The following is a 26,638-nucleotide window of genomic DNA, read 5'->3' on the forward strand; positions in this document are numbered from 1 at the left end:
CTCTTTCACCTATTCTAAACTTCCTTCCCTCTTTCCAGGCACCCATATATCTCAACAGCCTCTCTCAATGCAAGGGTGGGCAAAATGACCTCTGTGGGCCGGAAACAGCCTGCCAAGATAGTTGACCCAGCTCATGGAGGCCCTGAAGCTCTCCCAACCCCTAGGCCAATCAAGACCGGAGGATGGAGAGAGTGTGTGAAGTTTCTTCTCGTCCTGCCCCCGCCCTGCAAGGAGCGTGCGGTGCTTAGAAGCTCCACACCTCTTGCAGGGTGGGAGGAGACTTCACACTCTCCTCTCCCCTTCCCCCCCCCCCCGCCCAGGCCACTCAGGGTTTGGGGGTGGGGGAGCACACAAAGTCTCCTCCTGCTCTGCAAGGGGCTTAGCACTTAATGTCAACCACCAGCTTCTGCTCAGCTGGCGGTTGACTCCAAGCACGGCGCTCCCTTTCAGGGTGGGGGCAGAGAGAGAGAGACTTCACCAGATCCCCCTCCCCAGGCCCCGACTGACCTGGGAGCAGCAGGGGGAAACACACGAAGTCTCCTCCCACCACCAGGTGCATGGGTATCTGTAGCCAGACACAAAACCCCATCTTGTTTTTCCACGAGCCCCATCTTGTTTCCCCCCCCCCCCCCCCCCAGAGAGCAAGAGAAAGGCAGTCAGCCTTTGATGCCCTGGGAACACAGGTTTGCTGCCTGTCCCTGACTCTACCATAAACAGAAACCGGACAGTAAATGGGCTAGCTGACGACCCGGGGCCTCCCGTCGCCCTGATGGCTAGTACCAGTAATTGACACGCCTGCACTGTCCCAGGAGAGGAATCTTCGCCCATCACATACCAGAGGTGCCCATTGTCTGCATTTTCCCAGGTGTAAATTATGCTTTGCACCCTTCGTGGGAAACTTGGCGTTCAAAGCCATTTTTCCTAATTGGCCACTTGAGACCAGGAAGAAGCCCATGTGACCCAAGGGGTATAAAGAGGGTTGAGTTGCCCACCCAATTTGAGCTCCAATCATCTATACCTGCTGGCAGGTATTGATTGTCTCCCGAGGTCTGTGGGACGCCCAACCTCGCCCTACTTCTTCCCGAGGGATTGAGAGAAAGACGCTGGCCACGCCAAGTCTGGAACACAGGGGTGAGAATATATACCTGCTATGTGTATTTTGCATGCATTTAATAAGAGCTCAGAGAACCAAAAGGGTTTCATGGTACCTGTAAGTAACTTATTAGTGTAATTTCTGTCCTGTCCTTTGTAGTGTCTGTGTTATCTGTAACACAGTAGTAGCATTTAACAGCTAAGTTTACCCTGTAACAATAAATAGTAACTGTTTAAGCTTTAACCTGACTCCTTCAGTTGCTGTAACAGAACCAAGCACAATTTAAAAGAACTTCAGCCGGTCATAAGGGACTCACTGCCCTGACCGTCGGCTGACAGAATTGGCGTAGTCGGCAGGATTGTGCTACTGGTTCACATACAGCAACATGAAGCCTGTCATGATAGACATGGATTTAGTGGTATAGAGAAAGGGTTTGCCCAGGAAGGTTGGGGCAACCCAAAATGGGATAGAGAAATGTTAGAAAAGGATTGGGGAAATCCTGAGGAGTTGTGGGTGCACTTCTGTAAGTATAGAACTGTGTGCAAGCTAAAGAATGGGACAAAGCCTGTGGAAAGGAGCCACTTTCCATTTAGCAAGGAAAACAGGATCAGGCCCAGGCAAGCAGGCAGGAAAGGAAAACAGGATCAGGCCCAGACAAGCAGGCAGGTAACAGATAAGATTGAAAGCCTTGTGGTAGAACTGAGAAAAAGGCAGTAAGTACTGGAAATCTAAATCCTTAAAGCATACTTACAAGAGTAATATCTGAAACAAGGCCAGTTTTTATTTTAGAGATAAGAAAGTGTTTTAAGAAAAGAGAAACAAAGAATTTAAACTCTGCAGAGAATGGAGAGAATTGAGCAGTTGTGCAAATGCTAAAATGGTGTAGATAGAAAACTGTGGTTTCTTTACAGTCATTCTGAAGGGAAAATGGGCCCTTTTTCCAAAGGAATGTCTGTAAATAATCCAGGCGAATTTGACTCAAATCTGTACATTCGATTAGAGAGACTGCTAAAAGAACTCTAAAGGGAGGGGGTTCTATTGGAACTGAACTACCCCAATGAATAAAAAGGGAATGTAATTGTTGTACAGCTATGTAGAAATAGTGTAAGAAAGGTTCAGAGAGAATGTATGTGTATATGTGTGTAGATATATATATAAATAATATGAAGTTTTCAAGGTCCAGTAATCTTGTTTGTAGGTTTAAAACAAATTGGTTTGGTTTACTTTCAGTAAGACCATTTTAGTCCAAGTTGTTTAATAAAGGTACAGGAAAACTGTAAGCATAAAGAAAGAGTTACACGATATGCAAAGTTTAATGTGGCTAAGTAGTGTTGTAAACAAAGATTGCACATTTTCCTGTAAACTATAGAATGAGCAAAAAAAAAAAACTGCAAACAGACTAAAATGCTGTGAAAGCTCCAGGAGTCACAACAGGTTGTGATTTCCTTTGTGGTGCAAATGCCCTAGCTGGCAGCACAAAGAAGCTTTGCAGGTAATAGCTAAGTTTGATTAGCAAACTACCTGAGACCAGAAAGTTCAAATTGTAGCCCTCCAGAAAGAAAGAAAGAAATAGGAGGTTGGGTATACTAGGAAAAGTTTAAATGTAAGCAGTCTTTTAAGAAGGCAGAGAGAAGACTGAGAAATTGGCATTTGTAAAAGATGTTACCCCTTTTAAACAAAATCTTGCAAAGGTTCGGGCATAGCCCTTGGTCTGATCAAGTGTTAATTGCTATCCATACAATTTCAGACCTACAAGACAAATTGGCTAACTACCTGTAAATATGTAAACCCTTGGCTCCAATGAAGAGGGAAACAGCTGCAGCTTAACTTCTATGGAAACCCTGTAATGAGGTGTTCTTCAAAATTGTCTGACTATAAGAATGCAAACATGAAACTGGAAAAATGTAAAAGCCTCTGCTGCCAAAGTGGAGAGGTAGAAATGCATGTCCCTCAGTACCCAGACAGAGCTAGATTCCCTTAAGGATGGGTGCTGAGAGTTAAAGCAACTCTCAGATTTTTTTTTTCTTCCCTCAGGAATATGTTTAAGAAAAGGACCAGGAGGTATGAGGCTTAGTGAACAAGCTCACCCTCCTTACCAAATTAATAGTAGACAAACCTGTGTCATTGGGAAAAGTCATTTAGCAGGAATTAGGATGGACCATAAGAAGGAAAATGCATGTAAAAAGGGGAAGGCAAAAAGTTTGGAGCCCTATGGGCATAGTTAAATGAATAAGGAAAGTAGAGCAGACATTGGAAAGTTACTAGGAATGAGAAACATTTTCTTTGAAAGGACAAAGCAAGTGATTTGAGGGAATGTGAAGATAAAAGGTGGACTCCATGGGAGTGTGGAAGGAATTAAGTGATGGTTGTAATAAAAATGACACCTTGTTTCTTTGCAGCCTCTTCCTTAAGCACTGTGCAAATCATGTAGGCAAAGAAACAATCAAATGTAAACATTTTGTCTATGGACACCTTTGTTAAATCTGCAAAGGAAAATTAAGGATTCTACTAAAACTTAATTGGTTAACTGCATAAAGGAATGAGCTCTATATATATTGTAACTCCATTTTGTGGATTTCAAATGAACTAGTTTTATTTTGTTTTGGATAATGTCCTCTTGCTTAAAATTGCAAACAGACAAGGCACAAATTAGTTAGTGCTTGTGTTGGGCATTCAACTTTTAAGGTTAAATTTAACTTTCTAGAAACCAAATTATTAGTTTAGAAATTCAAGCTTTGAAACTTAACTGTCTCTTTCAAGGCTGAGTTGATAACACTTTTGGCTTGCTTTTAAATTCAACATTATATGTAAATACAGGCTGCCTGGTTATTTCAAAGGAAAGTGGACAGGGAAGGCTGTTGCTGTTTCAGCAGACACATCCACTGCACCCCTGTCCACAAACATAGAAGGAACAGCTCAGCTTGCAGAGCTGGCAGCAATCAATTAGCTTGTGAGGCAGGGGCCAGTACCATCTACACTAACTCCTATGCTGTATGGGCTGGAGCCACCCAGTGGATAACTAATTGGAAGAATAATAACTGGGAAATAGGAAAGCCTGTTTGAAGATTGGAATATTGGAAATGGATATACCAGTATGCAACCCAAAATGCCTTAAGCATAGGTCATGTGGCAGCTCACCACAAGAATAACACCCTGACTGCACAGCTAAATAACCTAGCAAATGCAGCAGTACAAATTTTTGCTGCCCAGGTGGATTGGGAACGCCTGTACATTTGGCTACATAAAACCTTGGGACACACAGAGAGCTGGTGCGGCAGGCACATGCCAGGGGGTGGCCTATCACCCACAAACAAGCCAGAGATCTGGTACAAGCTTGCACCCTATGTGCTGAACTCAGAAAACATATAACAGAAAGGCAATGATTTGCCAGGCTAAAAGATAGAAAAATACTATGGGCAACCTGGCAAGTAGAGTATATTGGTCCACCGCCCACCAGTAAGCAAGGGTGGGAGTATGTTTTAACTGAAGTAAAAATTGTTTCAAGAATTGGTTTTGCTTACCCAACCCGATGGACAACAGGGTTGTCTACGATCATGGGACTAAACCACTTAATAGCCCTGGTCCCAACACCCCAGTTTGGGAACACAAACCCATGTACTGCACTCCTATAAGGGAAAAGGAGTCTGGACAACTGCAGATGCTGGGCTAACACCAATAACCATTACTGAGGCTTGGATTGTATCCAAGACCAGCAAACCTTATGTTTTATTACAGGAAACTGAGGCAATATCCCTGAACAGTGCTCCAGTGGGATGGATCCCTCCCAGTGCTGGTGCGAATCCGGGAAACCACCATGAACTTTTTGTATATATATACCGCTTGCTGTTGTGCTTGCAACCACTGTTGTTAGTTACAGACTATTGAAATAAGACATGGTACTCCAACTCGCCATGGTCTTCTTCCTCATCCCAACTGCTACTGCTGTACCAGAACACCTTACTTGACTCCTCTACTGGACTGGGAATCGAGTTTGTCCCTCTCAGCCCAAATGACTGGTGAAACAAAGTGACATCTTCCGATGGGGACCGGTATGGTTCGATGACAGCGACTACCGCAATCCTCTAAATAACTCTGGGGGGAGATCAAGGGGGGAGGCAAGGGAAGTGGCAACAAACGGTATGGGATAAGACATGCTGTAACTAAAAATGTAAAGCCTCATGGCTAGATTGTCTAGCCCAACACCTAGGACTTTCGTTAACTCCCTTCCTTCACTCTATTGTAAATACTATAGTAACCATTTTACTTGTTGTAATTGCTTGCTGCATGCTTCTATGTATTGTCAGGCGTTTTGTGTACACTGCTACCTCCGCTGCACAAATCTGGTATATGGCATTGGGAAGCGATCCTAATCAATCCCTTGATCCAAATTATCTGATCAGACCCTGCTGATAGGGCGATTTTAGCTTCCTCCAAGGAGGGCAAAGGGTGCTGGCATCACCGCCATCTTGCGTTCTGGGACATAGTGAGGCGTGTCAAGGGGGTGGAATGTAGCCAGACACAAAACCCCATCTTGTTTTTCCACGAGCCCCATCTTGTTTCCCCCCCCCCAGAGAGCAAGAGAAAGGCAGTCAGCCTTTGATGCCCTGGGAACACAGGTTTGCTGCCTGTCCCTGACTCTACCATAAACAGAAACCGGACAGTAAATGGGCTAGCTGACGACCCGGGGCCTCCCGTCGCCCTGATGGCTAGTACCAGTAATTGACACGCCTGCACTGTCCCAGGAGAGGAATCTTCGCCCATCACATACCAGAGGTGCCCATTGTCTGCATTTTCCCAGGTGTAAATTATGCTTTGCACCCTTCGTGGGAAACTTGGCGTTCAAAGCCATTTTTCCTAATTGGCCACTTGAGACCAGGAAGAAGCCCATGTGACCCAAGGGGTATAAAGAGGGTTGAGTTGCCCACCCAATTTGAGCTCCAATCATCTATACCTGCTGGCAGGTATTGATTGTCTCCCGAGGTCTGTGGGACGCCCAACCTCGCCCTACTTCTTCCCGAGGGATTGAGAGAAAGACGCTGGCCACGCCAAGTCTGGAACACAGGGGTGAGAATATATACCTGCTATGTGTATTTTGCATGCATTTAATAAGAGCTCAGAGAACCAAAAGGGTTTCATGGTACCTGTAAGTAACTTATTAGTGTAATTTCTGTCCTGTCCTTTGTAGTGTCTGTGTTATCTGTAACACAGTAGTAGCATTTAACAGCTAAGTTTACCCTGTAACAATAAATAGTAACTGTTTAAGCTTTAACCTGACTCCTTCAGTTGCTGTAACAGAACCAAGCACAATTTAAAAGAACTTCAGCCGGTCATAAGGGACTCACTGCCCTGACAGTCGGCTGACAGTATCTAAAGGACTCTGCGCACTTCCCCACCTCCAGGCCAATCAGGGTCTGTGAGTGGGGAAGCACGGAAGTGTCCTGGCCCTGCCCCTTCTGCCTAAGGCCCCCCCTTCCGCTTCAAAAGTTTATGAAGTGGCCCCTGGTCAAAAATTATTGCCCACCCCTGCCTTAATACATGCCAAGTTCCACCTTCCAGAAATAGATCAGATATCTACTTATTCAAATCCTGATTCAGAAAAATGCCTTAGCACCTGTCTGACTTTTGAGCACGTGTCATCCCACTAACTTCATGCATTACTGACAGCCAACTCAAAGAAGTTCAGATACTTATCTGAAGCCTCCAAGAACACCCCCACACCTCCTCCAACTTTGTCACTATAATGCCCCCTCCTGTGAGTCAGAAGAGTGGGGGAAAACTTCTGATCCACCCTCAGTCAGTAGGACACACAGAAAACAGAAGGATTCTCTAGGCCAGTGTTTCTTAAACTATGTTCCACAGAACACTGGTGTTCCATGAACACTCACAAGTGTGCCACAACCTCTTCTCTGTTTTTGTCTGACAACTTTTTTTTTTTTTTTTTTGGAAGAACTTTTTCATAGGTATTCCGCATAAAAAAAAGTTATTGTTTGGTGCTCCGTGGTCTCAAAAGTTTAAGAAACGCTGCTCTAGCCACTGACAACAGCAGGCCCACTGCATGATACAGCAGCCCCTCTTGTAGGTCCCGCTACAGCTACCTTTAAGGTCTCCAGTGCTCTGGGTCTGCAAAGAGGTATTTTAGATCTTTTACTTGCTGATGTTATTTCATGACTATCCAAGCACACAATCAACAAAGACAGTGAATAGTATTTTTGGCTACTTGGACCTTTCCCATCTTTGATTGTCTGTTTAATACATTGGTCTGTTATTGGCCAGCCATGGATTATTTCTCAATTGCCTTATTCAGATGTCTACTTCTTGTTTCCTAGCATAAGTAACAATACTATTTTATAAAGTAACACTTTCAACCCAGGACCTCAAAGTAGCACCTTCTTTAGCATACTGTAAAGTAAGTATTGTTAGAGGCACAGCAATGCACAGAAAAATTAATCATGTTTCCCCTATGGCATTTTGTGTGACATTGGTTAACAGAAATTGAACCCTGCCAGTCCAGTGCTTTAATCTAAAACTCCTTGGACACTTATTTGAAGCCCAATGAATTTTTCAAGGAGGATAAACATAGCAAGAGATAAGGAATTGTAGCAGAAAGACAGGAGACAGACAACATGAACCTTGGAACTATTCAGCTCTGAGCTACTGTTGACTAAATTCCATGGAAAAAAAAAAAGAAAAGGAAACCAAGATGTGTCTTCCCTGTCCGTCCCCCCCCCCAAATCCTCAGAACAGTTAATCGAAGCAGCTTAGGCACAATATTTCCACGATCCATGCTTTATCAGCGAAGTAAAACATAGAACACGGTTTTTATTTCCCCAAAAGAATTTTTTTAAAAAAAACACAGACACTAGTGGATTCCATTTCATAGCAAGCCTAGTGGTAGTTCAATATAGTTGGTGATTGGATAGTGCCATAACAGGCAGTTGAGACCTATTGTAATTAGACGGACAATACGTCATCTTCTCTACTACAGTGTGATTATAAATCATGGAGGTATTCATTCTTCCTGGGATTGCATTCTATATTTTTCGCCACACTTTCAAGAGTAACACACAACAAAGAGGCTGATTCACCTCAATATGGGGAAGATACTTTTTTTTTTTAAGGGATGTCTAGTTGGAATTGATAGTGAAAGAATTTAGGAAGAAGTAATTTGCACCATAAAAGCTTTGCAACTGAATCCAACCCAAAACTGAAAAAAAAGTGTAGTTCCATTGAAAACACCATTTGACAGCTCAAGCGAGCAAGAAAGAACAGTCCTGTGGTCTGTTATATGTCTCATTGTAGTCAATGGGAGTTAATAGCACTCAGCAGTTTGCAAGATCAAGCCTCCAGAGAGAAGTCCCCTGAAATCAGTTAATCAGATTTGCAGATAGGGTATACTGAGATGCGATAAATCTCTGTCATTCCACTGAAGTCATTTGGATGCAACTGAAGATCTAGCTCATGATGACTACAGACACAAGTACAATGAACAGAATTTGGCTTTTATTATGGAAGAAGCATTAAAATTGTGTTCTTGAGCTTCATAATTATGGAATTGCACTTGCAATAGTATAAATTCCTGAATTTCGAGGTTTCAGAAGAGTTCATGAACTGATTATTAACTAGTTCTTATGTTTTTTTTTTTTTTAAGTGACACATACCATACCCGGGGGGGGGGGGGAGGGGGGATCTCAAATTTTCATTGCACCAGGCAGGGCTGGCCTTACCATGAGGCGAACTGAGGTGGCCGCCTTAGGTGCCAGACAGTGGGGGGGGGGGGGGGTGACAGCGCCTCTAGGACACAAAGTATAGAAACTTGTGTCTACTGCTGTGTATTCTCTCTGCTCTAGATGTACAGAGATGGAGGAGTGCCATGAGAGGAGTAGAACAGGAAGAAGGCAGAATTTAGACCTTTCAAAGTTTTGGCCCAAGCGAGGGGGCATCACTTGAGCTCCCCACCTCTGGTGCCTTAATGTTGTGGGCTGGCCCTGCTACCAGGTCCCCCTTCTGATGACCATCCAACCCCTAGAGACTGAAGCCTGAGTCCTTCTAAGCTTCGCTGAACCAGGCAGGAGACCAAAGTCCAAGGGCTTCAGCCTTGGGCAGGGACCATGTAACCTGAGCTCCACCAGCCAAGATGGAAGCCCTGGGACTTGTGCTTCGGACCTGGGCCAAGCAAGTGTAAGTTAGCTCCGGTGACCCCACTAAAATGAAGCCATTCCAACCCACAGCCTGAGAACCGCTGCCATACATAAAGCAACTAGTTATGGTGCTTGAAATTAAGGATGTCCTGTTCAAGGAAGCTCTGCAATATAAAAGAAACTCACTACAATGTGGTATGTGGAGCATCCATTCTCAGCCTCCTGCTGCTGCACTCTGGTGTGACTCCCTATGCTTTGAGAAGCAATATATATGGAAGATTATATAGTAGGGATGTGAAATCCCATGCAATTGGTTAATTGTGATGTGGGATCGAGTGCATGTACCTCCAGCCTGGCCAGAGCAGTTCCTGCCTGGGACACACTTGGGCTTGCTGTGGACAGAGGCTGCTCCAGCTATCTGCGGAACTGTTCCAGCCCCCAGTGGTTAACTGGAACCAGTAAGCATAGCATCATCCATTAAGGGTGATACTTACTGGTTAACCAGTAAGTACCTTTCACATGCCTATTATATAGTGCTATGGAAATAGAGGTCCAATATCATGGCTATTTAAACACAAACATGCAATGTGGCAGGGCCATTCTGTAGTCCATTGCAGTCTTCCCACCACTTGTCTGAATGTAATGTTGTAGCCTGGAGCGAAGTGCAAAAATGCAGTGCCTTAGAAACAGATATAATATGATCTGTCAACATATAACTTTTTAATCACTCAAATCTAGACACAACAGGAATATCTCCACTGACAAGGTCACATGATTAAGCTGTACCTTTCCTATTAACATTATTTATACTAACCAGCTCTTGCATGCTAACTTGCAGGATTGTGCCCATACTCATGTGAAGAGCTAGGCAGGACATGCCATGAACATTTTGAGAGTCTGAAAATTCTCCCGCCCCCCCAATCCCAAATTGGGATGAAAAGTTAAAATCTTGCAAATTTTCACAGTCTGAAAACATTTTGTTTGTCTCTGCTGAAAAGTTTAATTTTTATTTGTACTATGAATTAGCTTGAATTATTACATGAAATGCCATTTCAAGCCAGGAAATTTGAATTTGTTTAGAAAACTTTGAGTTCCACTAGTTCCAAAGCTCTTTCCTGCCCTTACATCTCCACCCCAAAGTTTTTTCAAAATCAAAAAAATTGTCAGAACTGACTGCTACTGAAGATACACCTCCATTTCAAATTACAGGCAGTCCCCGGGTTACGTACAAGATAGGGACTATAGATTTGTTCTTAAGTTGAATTTGTATGTAAGTCGGAACTGGTACATATTGTAGGGGAAACTCTAGCCAAACATTTCTCCAGAGCTCAGTTTTATTCTCCCACACCTCACTTCCCTCAGTCCGTTATTCTCAAGCTGAGGTGTCTGCTGAGAAAAGCCGCTCCACGTCTCCCTGGTCTGCTGGGGGGGGCCTGCTAGCTTTGCGTCTCCCTGGTCTGCTTGGGAGAAGCAGCTAGTGTGGGGTTGCCTCACCCTGTTTGTAAGTAGGGATCCGATGTAAGTCGGATCCATGTAACCCGGGGACTGCCTGTACTGGCATTTTCTGATTATAAAACATTTAGCTGAAAAATGTCCAACAAGTTCTATTCATATGAGTGGATCAAACTTACACAATGGGACTTCTTTCAAGACAGTGTTGTGGAACTGTGGTATTGAGTAAGGATGTTAAGAAGCAGGTAACTGACTAATCGTGTAGTTGATACAGTTTGTATTGACTACACGATTAGTAAATAAGGGAAGACAGGGCCCAGGAGCTACCCCCACTGTGACTTTGCACTTTAAATGTAGTAGGAGCCAAGTGCACAGTACACTTAAACTGCAGAGCCACAGTGGGGGTAGGTCCCACTCCCAGGTTGCACTGAGTCGTGAACCGCTGCACATCTGCCTTTTAAATGTAGTAAGTAGCTGCACCTCTGCCTCTCCACCTCCTGTGGAGACGATGCTGAGGGGCAACCAGTTTTTATGCTGGCTCCTCCCAGCACTGACTCTTGCTTCTAGGGATGTTAAATTTAGATTAATGGGCTAATCTAATAGTTGATGCAATTTGCATCAACTACTCCATTAGTCCATAAGGGCGCCTCCGCCTTCAAAGGCGAAAGCATTGCGGGGAGTACCGGGCCAGCAGAGGACTCAAGCAGTCCCCCCACTGACCCTGTGCTCTGTGTGGCGTTTCAAAGCAGCAGTGTTGCGTGGAGCCCTGAGTCCCCTGCTGACCCCAGGCTCCATGTGGTGCTGTTGCTTTGCAACACCACAGGGAGCCTGGTGTCAGGCTCCGCACGGAGCCCCAGGTAGGCGAGGGAGTCCCCAGCTGACCTTGGGCTCCATGAGGCGCTGCCACTTTGAAACACCACATGCAGCCCAGGGCTAGCTGGGGACATGGCTGCATGCAAAGTTTCAAAGCAGCAGACCCCAGGCTTCATGTGGCACTGCTGCTTTGAAGTCCCCCCGCCTTTTCCTCCCCTCGCTGCCTCTTTCTGATAGAGGCAGCAAGCGGGGGAGCGGGGAGAGGGGGAAGCGAGTAGTGTGTCCACTATCTGATAAGCATTTGCTTATTGGAGAGTCAACTAGTCGTTCACATCCCTATCTGCTTCCCCCCCCCCCACTTTGCTCCCTTTGATACAGGGGGAGCCTAGGCTTATCAGGTAGTCGACTACTCAACTAGTTGCTTAAATTCCTAGCATTGAGGTTCATACTGTTGTAGAGAAAGTGTTCCAGTCTCCTGACCAGCCCTCACCAACTAAACAAGAAAAAAAATCAGTTTGTCTACAACTTACAAAGAAATACAAGATTTTTATTACTTAAGTTCCCATTTTCAACTTAACCATCAGATTCAAAGTTCATTAGTAGGATCTCTATCTTCATACTAACAACAAATGAACAGGACAAATAAATGCAGCAAAATACCAAATACTGATCTGAAATAGTCCATTATTTCTGTAGCACCTGAAGGTTACAATCAGGAATTGGGGCCCCATTATGTTACATGCTTTACCAACGTGTAGTAATTATTCTATTTATTTATGTATGAAGCGCATACAATAACGAAAGGGTTCTGCTCCATGGAGATCATAATATAAGGGCAGATGTATGAACAAGTAATACAAAGGTCAGGGAAGAGGAACACAAAAGGGATTTTCTATGCAAACTGATGAGATGCCTTATATGTAGTGTAACAGAAGTAAGTTTTTAAGAAAGACATCACAATGGAGAAAGTTGTGGGGCCTTGTATATGTGCTGGGGGTGGTCAAGCCACACATTGAGGCCACCTGAAAATAAAAGCACAGCTGTGGGTGTTTTAGAGACTTACAATCTGGAGAGCATTGATCCTGCAGCGAGCTGTGTACTGGTACATGGGTCCAACCATATGGAGCTCATAAAATCAGGGCTAGGGTACAAATACCATTTTAAGCTAAGTTTAAAAAAATAAGGTTGAAATAGTTGTCTCAAGAACATCTGTTGAATATGAGCTCTTTTTTTCTTGTCACCATATGAGACCATACAGTTTTATGAGCAATAACCTCTATCCATTAACCTAAGCAGATTCAAATGGCTTCATAATATGAGAGACTTAGGTTAAGGAAGAATTTCACTGCAATCAGGTTTGGAGGGTACTCAGATTTCAAACCTTTGTGTGTTGTGAAATAAGTCTGTTTCCCAGGAACTGGATTAAGCAATATTTATTTTCTCTCAAGTAACATTAGCACTTTTCAATATTTACTATTTTTAAGTAGCTAAAATAGGAAAAAATCTTTTGATTAAAAAAAAAAAAAAAGACATTGTGCTCTTACTAGACCTTAACAAGCGGTATGAAGTCACTTACTCCAAAAAGGGAGGTGTCTGATTCATAAGGGGGAAAAAAGCTACAGGAACGTGATCAATTGTTTGACAGCCATGTGATCTCAAGAACTGGGGGAGGGGCAGGGGGAGGAAAAGGAAGAGTATATATTTGGTATTTGTTCCATGATGTACAAAAATATCTAATTTTTTTAAAAATTAGTTTATCCACATTGTGCCTTCTAACCAGTTTTCGCCAAGGGCATTCCAGACAATAGAGTGAATTGCTGATCTCTTCAGTTCTTAGCCCACTTAAGACTAAAATCAAGACTATTTATGGAACAATAAGAGATCCTTAGCGCACACAACAGGTTTCCAGCAGCAATTATGGCTTGCTATATGACAAACCAACAGACTTTGATTTAGTCCACAGGCTATTTTATGAAAAAAAAAAAAAAAAAAAGGCCACCGCAGTCTGGAAAGCAATGGCACACAGCTAGCTTTGTTCCTTCTGCTTTAAGCTTCCGTTCTTGCACGAGATAAGAAGTAAAGGCGTTTGTGGGACTCTTGCAGATTGCAGTGCATTGTCTCTACAGGATGTGATCATCTCATCCCTTCACACATATGCACAAGTTGATACGAGCCATTTCCTTGGATAATAGGGACTTTTTGTTTCCATTAACCCCACTTGGAGATGGGGGGAAAGGAGGACTGGAGGCTGGGGTGCTCACAGACCGATTAGGTGTGTGTGGAATACTAAGAATATGGAAATCACACACTACACAACGCGTAGTGCCATTCAAACCTGTTTCCTTCTCGCATCACAAGGAACTACTCAATATCGGGCTATAGTAGTAAAGCCACTAGACACACACACCCCTCAGCCTCTTTGCACCCGTAGCAAATGCTCCACTGATCCACAAAAGCACCGGGCTAAGCTGGAGCGACCAACCTCCCGCCGAGAGGCAAGCTCGGTCTTTTCTAGCCCGCCCTGGCTGTCAGCAGGAGTCCTGGCTGCATGGTTAGGGGAGGGCTTCGCACGCCACACGGGGGAAACCCAGGCCGGCCAAACCCTCGCCTTCCCCGCGCCTCGCCTGGCCGCCCTCCCCGCAGCCGGAGCTCACTGGGCGGCCGGCAGGCGGGCTGCAGCCGCAGGCTCCAGGGTAACTTTGCTCCCTCCCCCGCAGCACCCACCCAGCTTGCCCGGCTCGCTCTGCAGGGGCAGGGAGGAGGCAGCCCCGCTTTGAGCGTGCCTGGGAGAAAGGGGGGGGGGGGGTTGCAGCAGCCGCTGTCTCCCCCGCCGCCGCCGCCCCCGGACTCACCCAGCCCGCTGCTCTCCTGGCGGATGTTGATGCGGTTCCTTTCCTCCACTATCGCCCGCAGCATCTGCTGGAGCGATCGGTCCAGCTCTCCGTTCGCCTTCTCTTCTCTCTGCCCAGCCCGGCCGAAACTCTTGAGAGATGCCATGCTAGAGCCGCCGCCGCCAATGATTTCATCTCAGTCTGCCTCGGAGCTCAGACTGCAGGACTGGCCCCTCCCCGCCCCACCGCACCGCACAGGCACCACGGGCTCCGAGGCAGGGAAAGGAGACTGCAAGAGACTCGCGGGGAGGAAGAGGCCGGGTGCTTTTTGCTTTACGAGACGAGGATATTTCAATAAGGAAGAAGAATCAGGATCCTGCCTCTGGCCGTGCTGCGGGTGGGAGGGAGCTAGTCCCTCTGCAATGCCAAAGCGCCTGGAAAAGTTTCCGAGTCAGTATCATGCACCCGCTGGAAATCTCGGGTTTAACCCCGCTGCTTTCTGCAACCCAGCTGCAGATCGCTTGCAATTTGCTCCCAATGTATCTAGGAGGCACTTCCGCCTCCCATAGCCGAGGAGCTGGGGCTGCTTGCTTATGACACTTCCTGCAACAAGCAGCCAGCAGAGGCGATTTAAAGAGACACCAGGCAATTCCCCGCCAATGACCGCAGAAAGCTGGTGTGTGACAAGGAGAAAGGGGCGGAGAGGGCTGTAGGGTGGAGTTTGTCTGAAGTCATCATGACAAGCTGTTTCCTCCCCCAACTCTCTCTCTGCTTGTGCAATTAACCATATGCATGGTGTACCAGTTATAGAAATAAAGGTGCTCTCTGGCACAGATACACCCCTTTGTCTGGTGGCTTCTAATCCATTCTCCTCTGGACTTGTTTTAACATTTTTAAGGCCCAGAGCCACTTCCAACAGTTATTTTAAAGCAAAATGCCATGTTTTTCTCTGCTTCTCCATCATACCTATTCAATTAGGCCCTGTCTACACTTGGAAAAATCCATGACAAAGGCCCAAATAAGCTGTGTTCAACTGGACTGGTCCACTCAAGGTTTTGAAATGGCATTGATCTTAGGGTCCATCTATACAGTTGAATTTTCCACCATGGGTATAAGAGGTTAAGTAAAATAGACTGTACATTCCCCTCATTGTTATTTTGTAGTAGAGCACAGAAGCCCTAATAAGGCCCCACGACTGTTATATTAGACATGGTAAAAACACAGAACAAAACAAAGTCCATGGCCTAAAGAACTTACAGTCTTAGTAAAAGACAAGACAACAGATGCCTACAGGCATCCCAATGGGAGAGTGCAAAGAAAATAATAAGACAACAGTACAAACCAGGGGTCTCAAACTCCTGGCCCATGGGCCATCCCCCAGCAGAACAATTGTGCAGTGTGGCTCTGGAGTCTTAGTGGGCTGGGGAGAGGGAGGGCCTGTCTGTTCCTACTCCTGCCACCACTCCATACACTCCCCTCCATAGCACCATGTCTATGGTGCCATCCTCTCCCCCTGTAATCCTTGAAACTGTGTCCTCAGGGACAGGGTTCCATGAAGAAGAAGGGGGAGATGGCAGGAATGGTCTGGGCTTGAGGAACAGGAACCGACAGATTCTCTTCCCTGGGGCCCCCGCCAGCCAGGACTCCTGGGCTGGATTGCATAACTGTTCCAGCCTGGGATGGAACACAGCAGGGAGTTGAGACCTCCTGGTATAGATGCTGACCAAACATACACTAAGCATCAATGTCCTATGTATTCTAGAATGTTCAGCCTTCATCAGGTAACATGTTAATTAGCACATGAAAACAAAGTAAACACTAAGTGTAAACCTGTAGATTAGGCCTAACTAAAGTTGCATTATTAGTTATTAACATCCATTGTCAGTCAATACTTTTGCTAATCCAGAAAGGGATTAGTGGTCAATTGGCAGCATTCACTGCTCTGTATATTAATTTCCGTGAATTAGTGTGAATTAGTGAGTTTCTACTGTGCATATTCGGTAAGGACTAGGAGAGACCTTTATGAATTGTGAATGTTGTAAATTGGGCCTCAATTCTGCAAAGATTTATGCATGTTTAATTTACAACCTATTAGATGTCCCAATATAAATCTTTGCAGGATTGTGCATTTCATATGCTTGTAAACTGTTCAACCAGGGGTCATGTTTTAATCTGTGTTTGTACAGTGCCTAGAACACTGGGTCTCAATTAGGACCCCTAATTATTACTGTAATACAGATTATATGGCTGTTCAACATCTTGACAGATGAAGGAAGAAGCGACAAACTTTGTCAGTGATGCTTAGCAATGGTATGAAAAAAGAGCCTGATGTGTGAGTGGCAAACCTTCCCACGGTGGCTACAGATGGAGGTTGCTTCACAGTCCTGGGGGGCCTCTGATTTACAAGTGCAGAGCGTTTGCAGGATCACATCCAAAGTTAGCTGTGAGCAATGGAATCATAGTTCCAGTGCATTAGGCACTATGCAGACCATTAACAAGGACAGTGCCTGCCCCACAGAGCTCATAGTCCAGCCAGCTAACACTTTTGCAGGCCAAATAGACTTTTGTGAATAATTTTTTTGATAAAATTGTTATACGTGGTATTAACTATTTAATTATGAAAACACTTGATCACTATCACTCAGCTCAGCTCCACGGCTTCTCACTCAGTGAGGTTCTCCACAGTGCAGAAGGTCATCACAAGGGCTCTGGATCTCTCATGCCTCATTTCAGACCTATTTTAAGTTACATGAGTCTTACGGGGTTGTTAAGGCCTCATGAGGGTGCGTCTATACAGCAGGGCTTAATTTGAAATAATCTACACAATTGCGTAGCTTATTTTGAAATAGTTTATTTCAAAATTGGGAGCATCTACACAGCACTTATTTCAAAATAGAGCACTCCTCCTCTGACTTCCCTTATTCCATGTACAATGAGGGTTACAGGAGTCAGAGTAAGAAGACCTCCAGCATGACAGTATTTCGAAATAACTGCCTGCTGTGTAGATGTTGACTAAGTTATTTTGAAATAACACTAGTTATTTCAAAATAATGTGGCTGTATAGATGTACCCTAAAAGGGTGCATAGGTGCTGTGTGTGTGTGAAAGAGAGAGAGATAGAGAATTTCAAAATGGCGAGGGGATTACATTTTTTACCATAAAAGACATTTATTTACAAACTCAGTTTTATCAATTACTATTTGTGATGCAAATAAATTAACAATAATACCCAGCAATATTATAACTACATTCTACAATAGCAGAATAATTATACACTGATATTGAATTTCCTCTTGCTTAGATATTTATGGGATTATTCCATACGGATCAGTGTTAAATATGGTACAATTTTGAAATCAACACTTTTTTTCCAGGTAAAGGGGAGAAGTAATTATGGGTTTAAAACTAGGGGCATCCTACATAAACACATACAAAATATTGTACCCTATTTATGTCATTTTTTCAAATAATGATTTCTTGACCCACAAGATTAAGAACAAAGGGCTGTATTTGCATCCTGGCCTTCATTGTGCATGCTCTAGTTCAGTGGTCCCCAACCATTTGGGGTTGCTGGGCGCCAGGGGGCGTGGCCGTTCGCCCGCCGGGCGCCCGGGTGGCGGGGCCCCCCCGAGCGGGGCCCCCCCAATAGCCGCATTCCCGGGGCCGGCGCTGGCGCTCTCTCCCCCCCCCAAGCGACGCGCGCCCGGGGCCGGCGCTGGCGCTCTCTCCCGCCCCCCCTTCCCCAAGCGCTGCGTGCCCGGGGCCAGAGCTGGCGCTCTCTCCCCCCCCCTCCCCCATGCGCCGCGGGGGGTCAATCCGTGGCGCCCCCGGGGCCGGCGCTCACCGTGCGCCACGCGCCCGGGGCCGGCTCCGGCACCGTGCATGTACCACGTGCCCGGGGCCGGCTCCGGCACCGCGCATGTGCCACGTGCCCGGGGCCAGGCCAGCCCTGAGCACTTGGCGGGCGCAGACAAATGCCCCTGCGGGTGCCATGGCGCCCGCGGGCACCGTGTTGGGGACCACGGCTCTAGTTTCTTCTTATCCAATGTTTTGCAAATAAGAAGAGTAGAAGACTGTTCTGTACTTTTAGCCTTCAGATCAGTTATTTCTAGTCTTAGTAAGATATGAAAGAAGTGATCTAGATCAGTGTTTCTCAACCTTTTTTAAAAAGTACCCCTTTTTTTAAAAAAAAAATTATAAGTACCCCCAGTACCTACAGTTTTCAGACACATAAAAAATGTTTCTACCATTGCAACACATTTGTTTAAACAACTTAATCGTAGCTCGGCGGGCGATGAAATTTTGGGGTGTAAAAAGTACAAAAATAATAAAACGCTGTAAAACTTAAAACAAAAATTCAGTTTTCGCCAAATTTCAGTTGTGTTGACATACCCCCCAGACTTCTCTCAAGTACCCCTAAGGGTACTCGTATCACTGGTTGAAAAACATTGGTCTAGATTACCTCTATGAGAAATAAGTAATGACACAAACTTAGTCTGTGTCTGTTGAAAGGACCATTCTATTTAAAGCATCAAGCATTTCCCCCTTTGGGTTAGTTTTGAAGCAATATTACAACATGATGTTAGGGGTCATGTACTACTGAAGTTGTCATTGTTATAAATCTGAAATCCTAACTAATGGTCATTTCTTAAATAAAAGGGCCGTCTGTCTGGTGTTCTGGTCAAATTCCAGTTTGGGCAATTACATGCCGTCATGGATGCAATCTGATTCTTTACTTCCTCTTCACTGATGTTTAATATTTGTGTCACCATTATGCAAAATATCTCATATGTTCTTGGAATGTGCTGGGGACAGTTTCCTGTTTCTGAAGGTGGAGGAGGTAACTAGAGGAGACAGTCATTGGAAATGTGATTCTGACTAACTGGGAGAAATTAATTGTGAATATGCAAGTTGATGACAGTGTGGGTGAACGTGATCATGAAATAAAATGATAGGATTCATGATTCTAAGGAAAGAAAGGAAGGTAACAGAATAAGAGCGAAGGACTATAAAAATAGAAAAACTCAGAGAACTGGGACATAAGGTCCCATGGAAAGAAAAGCTGAGGCTTTGCTGCTGGCCTCATGTGCCAGGTTTCCAGCTGCTGCAGTGCACGGCAGAAGCTCTGCTGCCAGTCCCAAATTCTGGGGTCCAAGTTTGAGCCCTGCCTGTCAGGGCTTTGCTCCTGGCCTCAACTGGGGATGGGGGTTGGCAGGGGTAAGAGGCTCAGCACTACCAGAGCTGGCAGTTTCTCAAAGAGACATTATTAAAGACACAACAGCAAGGTAACCTCCAACAAGAAAGAGACATTGGAAGATCAATAAGAAGTGAATATGGTGCATCAGGAGATGGCCTGAAAATACAAGGGAATCCTAAAAATAAGAAGTATGTATAAATTGCTAAGGATAAGTACGGAAGAATAGCACAAACATGTAGGGTCAAAATGAGAAAAGCTGACCCACAGAATTATTTACACCTAGCAAGGGATACAAAGGCTAACGGTTAAGATTAAGAAAACGACAAAGGAAAGCATAGGTCCGCAACTTACAAGAGAAGGAGAGTTAATAACACACAACACCAGGAAGGCTGAGAAGTTTAATACTTATTTTTTGATGAAGACTGAAGCAAAAACTTAATTGTGACAATCAGTTTAACACCAATAATATTAACCGCAAGAGGAAAGGAACACAAGCTAAAATAGGAATGAACACATTAAAGAATATTTAGATAAATTGGATGTATTCAGGTTGACAGGGCCTGATGAAATTCATGGTAAGGTAATTAAGGAACTAGCTGAAGCAATCTCAACATTTGTAATTATCTTTGAGGACTCTGAGAGGATGGTGAAATCCCAGAACATGAGAGAAAGACAGAAATAGTTCCTGTTTTTAAAAAGAGGAACAATGAAGGTCTAAGGAACTGCAGATCAATCAGCTTAACTTTGACATCTGGAAAGATACTGGAACAAATTATTAAACAATTAGTTTTTAAGCACCTAGAGGATAATAGAGTTATGAGAACTTTCTAACTTGCATTTGTTGAGAACAAATCATGCCTGACCTACCTAATTTCTTTCTTTGGACTACTGTACTGGCCTCATAATTTTAATAGGGCTTTTGACAGTTTCACGTTGCATTCTCATAAGCAAACTAGAGAAATGTAGTTGAGGTGAAATAACTGTAAAGTGGGTGCAAAACTGATTGATAGCCCATATTCAAAAGCAGGGGTGAAAGTAAAGCAAAATTACTCACCTCGGTGCAGTAACTGTCATTCTTTGAGATGTGTGTCCTCGTGGGTGCTCCAGTGTAGGTGCTGGGCTTTTTCCAGTGCCACAGAATGGAGACTTTTGCAGTAGCAGTTCCCGGACGGACCGCACATGCGTGGTGGCATCTTGCGGCATTTGCGCCATTTTGAGTGAGTGTGCAGTCCGGCCCCGCCAGTTCCTTGAGGCCGCCTCGGAATCTGAAAGACATAAAGGAAAAAGGACTCTGAAGTGGGGAGGAGGGTGAGTAGTGGAGCACCCACAGGGACACACATCTTGAAGAACGACAGTTACTGCACCGAGGTGAGTAACTTTGCTTTGTTCTTCGAGTGATGTCCCCGTGGGTGCTCCACTGTAGGTGACTGAACAGCAGTACTCCACTGAGCAGGAAGGAGGGAAAAGAACGAAGTCCCTATTTATCTGCTGAAGAGAGCACTGCTCATGCTACTACAGTATCTGAATGCCTCCTCTGATGTATAGCGTAATGTTTTATAAAGGTATCATGTTAGGACCAGGTGGCAGCTCTGCATATGTCCTTCAGGGGAACACCCTTGAGGAAGGCTGTTGAAGTTGCCATTGTTCTTATAGAATGGGCTTGTATTGAAAGCGGAATACGCTTGGAAGCGTAGGCCTCAGTTATACAGGTGGTTATGAGTTTGGAGATTTGCTAGGATGATATTGGATGTCCTTTCAATCTCTCAGCCAGAGACACAATCAGTTGGTTGGTTCTTCTGAAAGATCTTGTGCGGTCTATGTAAAAGGCAAGAGCTCTTCGAACATTGAGTATATGGAAAGCCACTTCACATAAGGAGGCGTGAAGTTTTGGGTGAAAAGATGGGAGGACAATTGGTTCATTCACGTGAAAGCTTGATGATACCTTCGGGATAAAGGTTGGGTGAAGTCTTAGGATTATACTGTCTTTATTGAAGATGGTATACGGGGGTGTTGCCATCAGAGCCGATAGCTTGCCAACTCTATGCGCTGATGTAATGGCAAGAAAAAAGACTACCTTCATGGTCAATGTCTGAAGCGGTATGGTAGCGAGTGGTTCAAATGGCGAAGTCGTTAAAGCTTTGAGTACGATATCTAAGCTCCACACAGGAGGAGCGGGTTTACAGGGAGGGCTTACATTTGTAAGGCCCTTAATGAATCTTTTTGTGGTTGGATGGGTGAAGAGGGAGGTGCCCTCAATAGGTTGTCTGAACGTTGAAATGGCCGCTAGATGGACCCGGACAGATGCCAATGACAACCCTGTGTGTTTTAGGTGGAGCAAGTAATCGAGAATAATGTGCAGAGGGATCGATTCGGAAAGCTCTTGCTGTGTGGCGCACCAAGAGACGAACCTGTGCCATTCTGAAAGGTAAGTGTTTCTGGTTGTTTGTCATCTACTATGGATGAGAATGTGTTTGATTTGTGTGAAGCAAAGAGATTCAGAAGGATTCAGCCAGCTAGGAACCATGTGGTGAGGTTCAGCATGTGAATCTGGGGATGTTGTAATGAGCCTTAGTTCTGTGTGAGAAAGTTCAGGAGGGCTGGAAGTGAAAACGGGGTTTGCATGGTGACATGCGTCAGAGGAAGGGGAACCAGTGCTGATGTGACCATGCTGGGGTTATCAGTATGACCGTGGCCTGTCCACTCTCACTTTCTGCAGAACTTTGGGGATGAGAACTGTAGGTGGGAAGAGGAGAGGCCCGTTCCAGTTGGTGAGGAATGCATCCCCTAGGGAGCCCAGACCAAGTCCTGCCCTGGAGCACTACTTCTGGCATTTTCTGTTGTGATGAGTGGTGAAAAGATCTATTAGGGGAGTGCCCCAGAGTTGGAAGAGGACATGGAGGACACCATCGTGTAGTTCCCACTCGAGATCCAAGGCAAAGTGCCTGCTGAGAAAATCCGCCGTGACATTCGTAGTTCCAGGTAAGTAGGATGCCACAGGTGTTATTTTGTGACAAATGCACCAGTTCCAAAACTGGATTGCCTCTGCACAAAAGGAGCGAGATCGAGCTCTGCCTTGGCAGTTCACATAGTACGTTGCCGCAACATTGTCCGTGAGGATTCTCACTGTGGTATTTGTCATGGCTCCTTCCCCACTCTGGCATGATAAATGCAGAGGTGGGGGCCAGCAAGTGTACCCCAAAGCCTTATCTACCAGGCTTTGGTATAAAACTTCCCCCCAAGATCTCAAAAACCTAGATCTTGGGAATAAAACTTCCGCTGCCACCACCCAAATGTTGCTAAAGAAACCAGGGGAAAGATCATTTGGGAAATCTTCCCCCTAAAACAAAAATCAGGGCACACCATTAACCACTGCCAGGTTAATAAAAGAAAAGAAAGAACTTTTATTATTACAACAATATCCTGGTTGCAAGTATAATGACTAGAGAGGAAGGTAACAAAATATACTCATGGAGAAACTCCATGGGCCTAGAACTTAGTTACAAAGAAAAGCCAAACCATCTTTTAAGCAGTGCCAGATCTCAGATCCCATACCCAATCCATAACACAATAAAACCTAACGAAACTACCTAAACTTTACCCTACCTACAGAAAATGAAGAATGATGTCTTGGAGAGAGAGAGAGACATGCTTGTCCCTCTCTGTAGCTGCAGAGAACTCTCAGAGAGACAAAAGGGAGAAAAGAAAAAAACCCAAATTCCTTTGTCCCAGTTTGAAAAGTCCCACCTACATTCTTATTGGTCTCTCCACCTGGCTAGGTGTAGTTAACCCCTTAATCCCCAGGCTGCTGGCTAACCCTCATAATCATGACAGTATTGCAGATACATTAATGGAAATATTTGCAGGTGTTGAAAATCACCCGGAGCTCCAAAAGGTTTATGTGGAGTCGTGTCTCTGATGGTGACCATCGGCCCTGTGTGGACATGGTGCCCATGTGTGCACCCTATCCTAGGAGGGAAGCATCGGTGATGATGTAGTGCGAGGGTTGCTGTTGGCGAAAAAGTGCACCTGTAAGAAGGGTTTTGTGGTTCATCCACCAGGTGAGTGACTGAAGGATGGATTGTGGAAGGGTTACTGGCCTGTGAAGATCGCATTTGGTGTGATTGTATACTCGCGCTAGCCAATACTAGAGGCTGCGGAAATGTAGTCTGGCATAGCTTACCATGTAAGTGGTGGCGGCCATGTGACCCATGAGCTTTAGGCAAATGATTGTCTGGACAGTTGGGCTGCCTTGAATGATTTGTATGAGCTCTTGAATGGCCTCGAATCTTTGTAGGGGTAAGTATGCCCTGGCGGTGATCGCATCTAGCCGGGCGCCGATGAATTCCAGCTCTTGAGTCGGATGAAAAATGGACTTTTGGTCATTGATAAGAAGTCCAAAGGTATGGAAAGTTTGCCTGGTAGTGTCGACCATATTGAATACTTCAGTACAAGTGTGACCCTTGAGTAAGCAATCGTCTAGATAAGGAAATATGATTACTCCTCGTCGGTGAAGGTATGCCGCCACTACCGCCAGGATTTTTGAGAATACCCTGGGGGCGGACGATAGGCCAAATGGTAGGACTTTGTACTGATAATGATCTCTGCCGACTGTAAATCGTAAGAATCTTCTGTGTGCTGGGTGGATTGAAACATGAAAATACACATCCTGGAGGTCAAGGGCAGCAAACCAGTCATCGCGATCCAACGCGGGAATTATAGAAGCAAGTGTCAGCATCTTGAATTGTTGTTTTCATAGAAATCTGTTCAAACAGTGGAGATCTAGTATCGGTCGCCATCCCCCCGCCTTTTTCTGAGTGTGAAAATAATGGGAATAAAACCCCTTGCCCTTGAAATCATCCGGGAGCATTCTATTACCCCTAAGGAGAGCAGAAGATCGACTTCGATGCATAGCAGGGCTTCGTGAGATGGGTCCCTGAAAAGGGGCAGGATGGGAGGGGTAGTGGGAGGAATGGTGAGAAAGGGGATGGTGTAACCTGATTGAACTATTTCCAACACCCATTTGTCCACAGTGATTGTGGCCCATTGGTGGTAAAATGGCCTTAAACGTTGATGAAAGAGAAGGGTGTGGTGACTACTGCTGTTGTAGGAGACTGTCTGCGTACCCCTGACCAAGACATCAAACCTGCCTGTTTGATGTGTTCTGCATGTGGCTGCCCAGGTTTTGGCACTTTTGTAGTCTTTGGCATGGGCATTGTTGGTTGAAGCTTCTTTTCTGTTGTTGTTGCCACTGTTGTCTCACATATGGGTAGTCATAACGTCATTGGTAAGGAGTATACCGGCATCTCCCATACGGTGGGGTATACATACCCAACGTCTGAAGGGCTGTGCGTGAATCCTTGGAGGAATGCAGTACGCTATCGGTCTTTTCGGTGAACAGTTTGTCCCTGTCGAATGTCAGATCCTTGACTTTACTTTGTAGGTCCTTTGGGACTCCCGCTGCCTGTAGATAAGATGCTCGGCACATGACTACTGCTGTGGCCATGGAACGGGCTGCTGTATCTGCCACATCCATCGCTATCTGGAGGGCTGTTCTCACCGATGTATAGCCCTCCTGCACAACCGATTTTAGTATAGGCATTTTAGACTCCGGCAGGTGGTCCATCAGTGTCATGAGCCTTGTAAATGTATCAAAGACATGATTAGAGAGATGTGCCATATAGTTGGCAATTCTGAGCATAAGTGTTGCAGATGTGTAGACTTTTCTGCCCAATAAATCAAGTCTTTTTGTGTCCTTGTCTGAAGAGGCATGTTTGTACTGTGGGGTTTTTAACCTCTGATGGGCCATGTCAATTACAAACGAGTTGGGCTGGGGATGAGTGAAGAGGAATTCCATGCACTTGGAAGGTACAAAATATTTTCTGTCAGCTTTTTTGCTGGTCGGTGGTGCAGAGGCTGGGGTTTGCCAGATTTCCTCAGCGACCTCCAGTATAGCCTCATCCAAGGGGATAGCTATCCTTCTTCTATGTTGTGGCTGGAGATTTTTTAGAAGATGATGTAGTTTGTCCTTTATTTCATCCAGCGGTATGGTAGGGGACACCTCTGGTGGATGATCCTCAGTGGAAAGGTGGGTGTCATCTGGCTCTGATGGAAGTTGAGGTGCGGACATTGGTTGCCCTGTTGGGGTAGGAGGAGCTGGAGTCAGTGAGTGTCTAGAAGATGCGCAGTCACACCTGACCTACCGTGCAATCTCGATCTATAGTGGTATGAGTACCTACTATGTGAATCACAGTGGTAACGGTCGTCACAGCGGTAAAGACTGTCCAGTGGTGAACGCCTATTGGAGTAGGAAGGTCGGGCATGTTCCCAGTGATGACTGTGAGGAGAGTGGGGGGAGCAGCAGCGGATGTAGGAGGCTCTGGATGAAGCCAGAGAAGTCGAAAAATGCCAGTAGTGATGTTGTCGGTGGCCCCTGTAGGATGCTAGGAAAGGGAATGGTAGTCATTGGTGCAGAGTATGGTGATTGGTGCCGGTGACCATGGTACAGTCTCAGGGATCGCAGTGCTGGTGGAGATGGAGACGGTGCTGGTGAGAACACCAGAGATTGGAAACAACTTCGATATGGAGGAGTATTCGGTGCTGAGGCATGCACCCCGGGTCAACGGTGTGTGAAGTCGGTGCTGCTGGTATTGGTGCCGAATCTCTTGGTTCCGCGTGGCGGTCTGAGGCAGGAATGGCTACTGGTGCCAATGTTGCCGCTGTCAATGTCGATGATGCTCTCAGTACCGAGATGTCTGTCGGTGCCAGAGGTTTGGTAGGGGGGAGTGCTGAAGCAACCCTCGGTGCCACTGTCGGTGCTGCTTGTGTCGGTTTCTTTGGTTTTGATGCCACGGATGTCTTTAAACGTTGCTTTGCAGTGCCTGAAGTGCCGGGCTTATCTCCCGTGCTGACTCTGGCATGTGAGGTGGCTGGTAAAGACGTGGCTGGTGATGCCCATGGTCTTTTGGGTGAGATGGCTGTAGGAGATGAGGTCCTATGTTTCAGGGGCTGATCTCCTGAGGCTGACTCAGGGCATGGTGACTGGAGGGCTTTATCAAACAAAATCATTGATAGTCTCATTTCCCTGTCCTTCCTGGCCCTTGCAGTCAACTTTGAAC

General features: G+C 45.5%; 1 protein-coding gene across 2 annotated transcripts in view; it reads right to left on the reverse strand.

Moving 5' to 3' along the window:
- KIAA0930 (KIAA0930 ortholog) overlaps positions 1-14,960 on the reverse strand; it is a 144,415-nt gene extending 129,455 nt beyond the window's left edge. Inside the window, exon 1 of one of the 2 annotated variants that reach the window (XM_075899906.2) lies at positions 14,349-14,960. In XM_075899906.2, the coding sequence (XP_075756021.1) occupies positions 14,349-14,493 (145 nt within the window). In that variant the 5' untranslated portion in view covers positions 14,494-14,960. The remainder of the gene's footprint in view (positions 1-14,348) is intronic. The other variant, XM_075899899.2, reaches the window with a different exon arrangement.
- Positions 14,961-26,638: the final 11,678 nt, after the last annotated feature.

Source organism: Pelodiscus sinensis, chromosome 1 (genome assembly GCF_052426305.1).
Source record: "Pelodiscus sinensis isolate ZL-2025 chromosome 1, ASM5242630v1, whole genome shotgun sequence".
Taxonomy (NCBI): Eukaryota; Metazoa; Chordata; order Testudines; family Trionychidae; genus Pelodiscus; species Pelodiscus sinensis.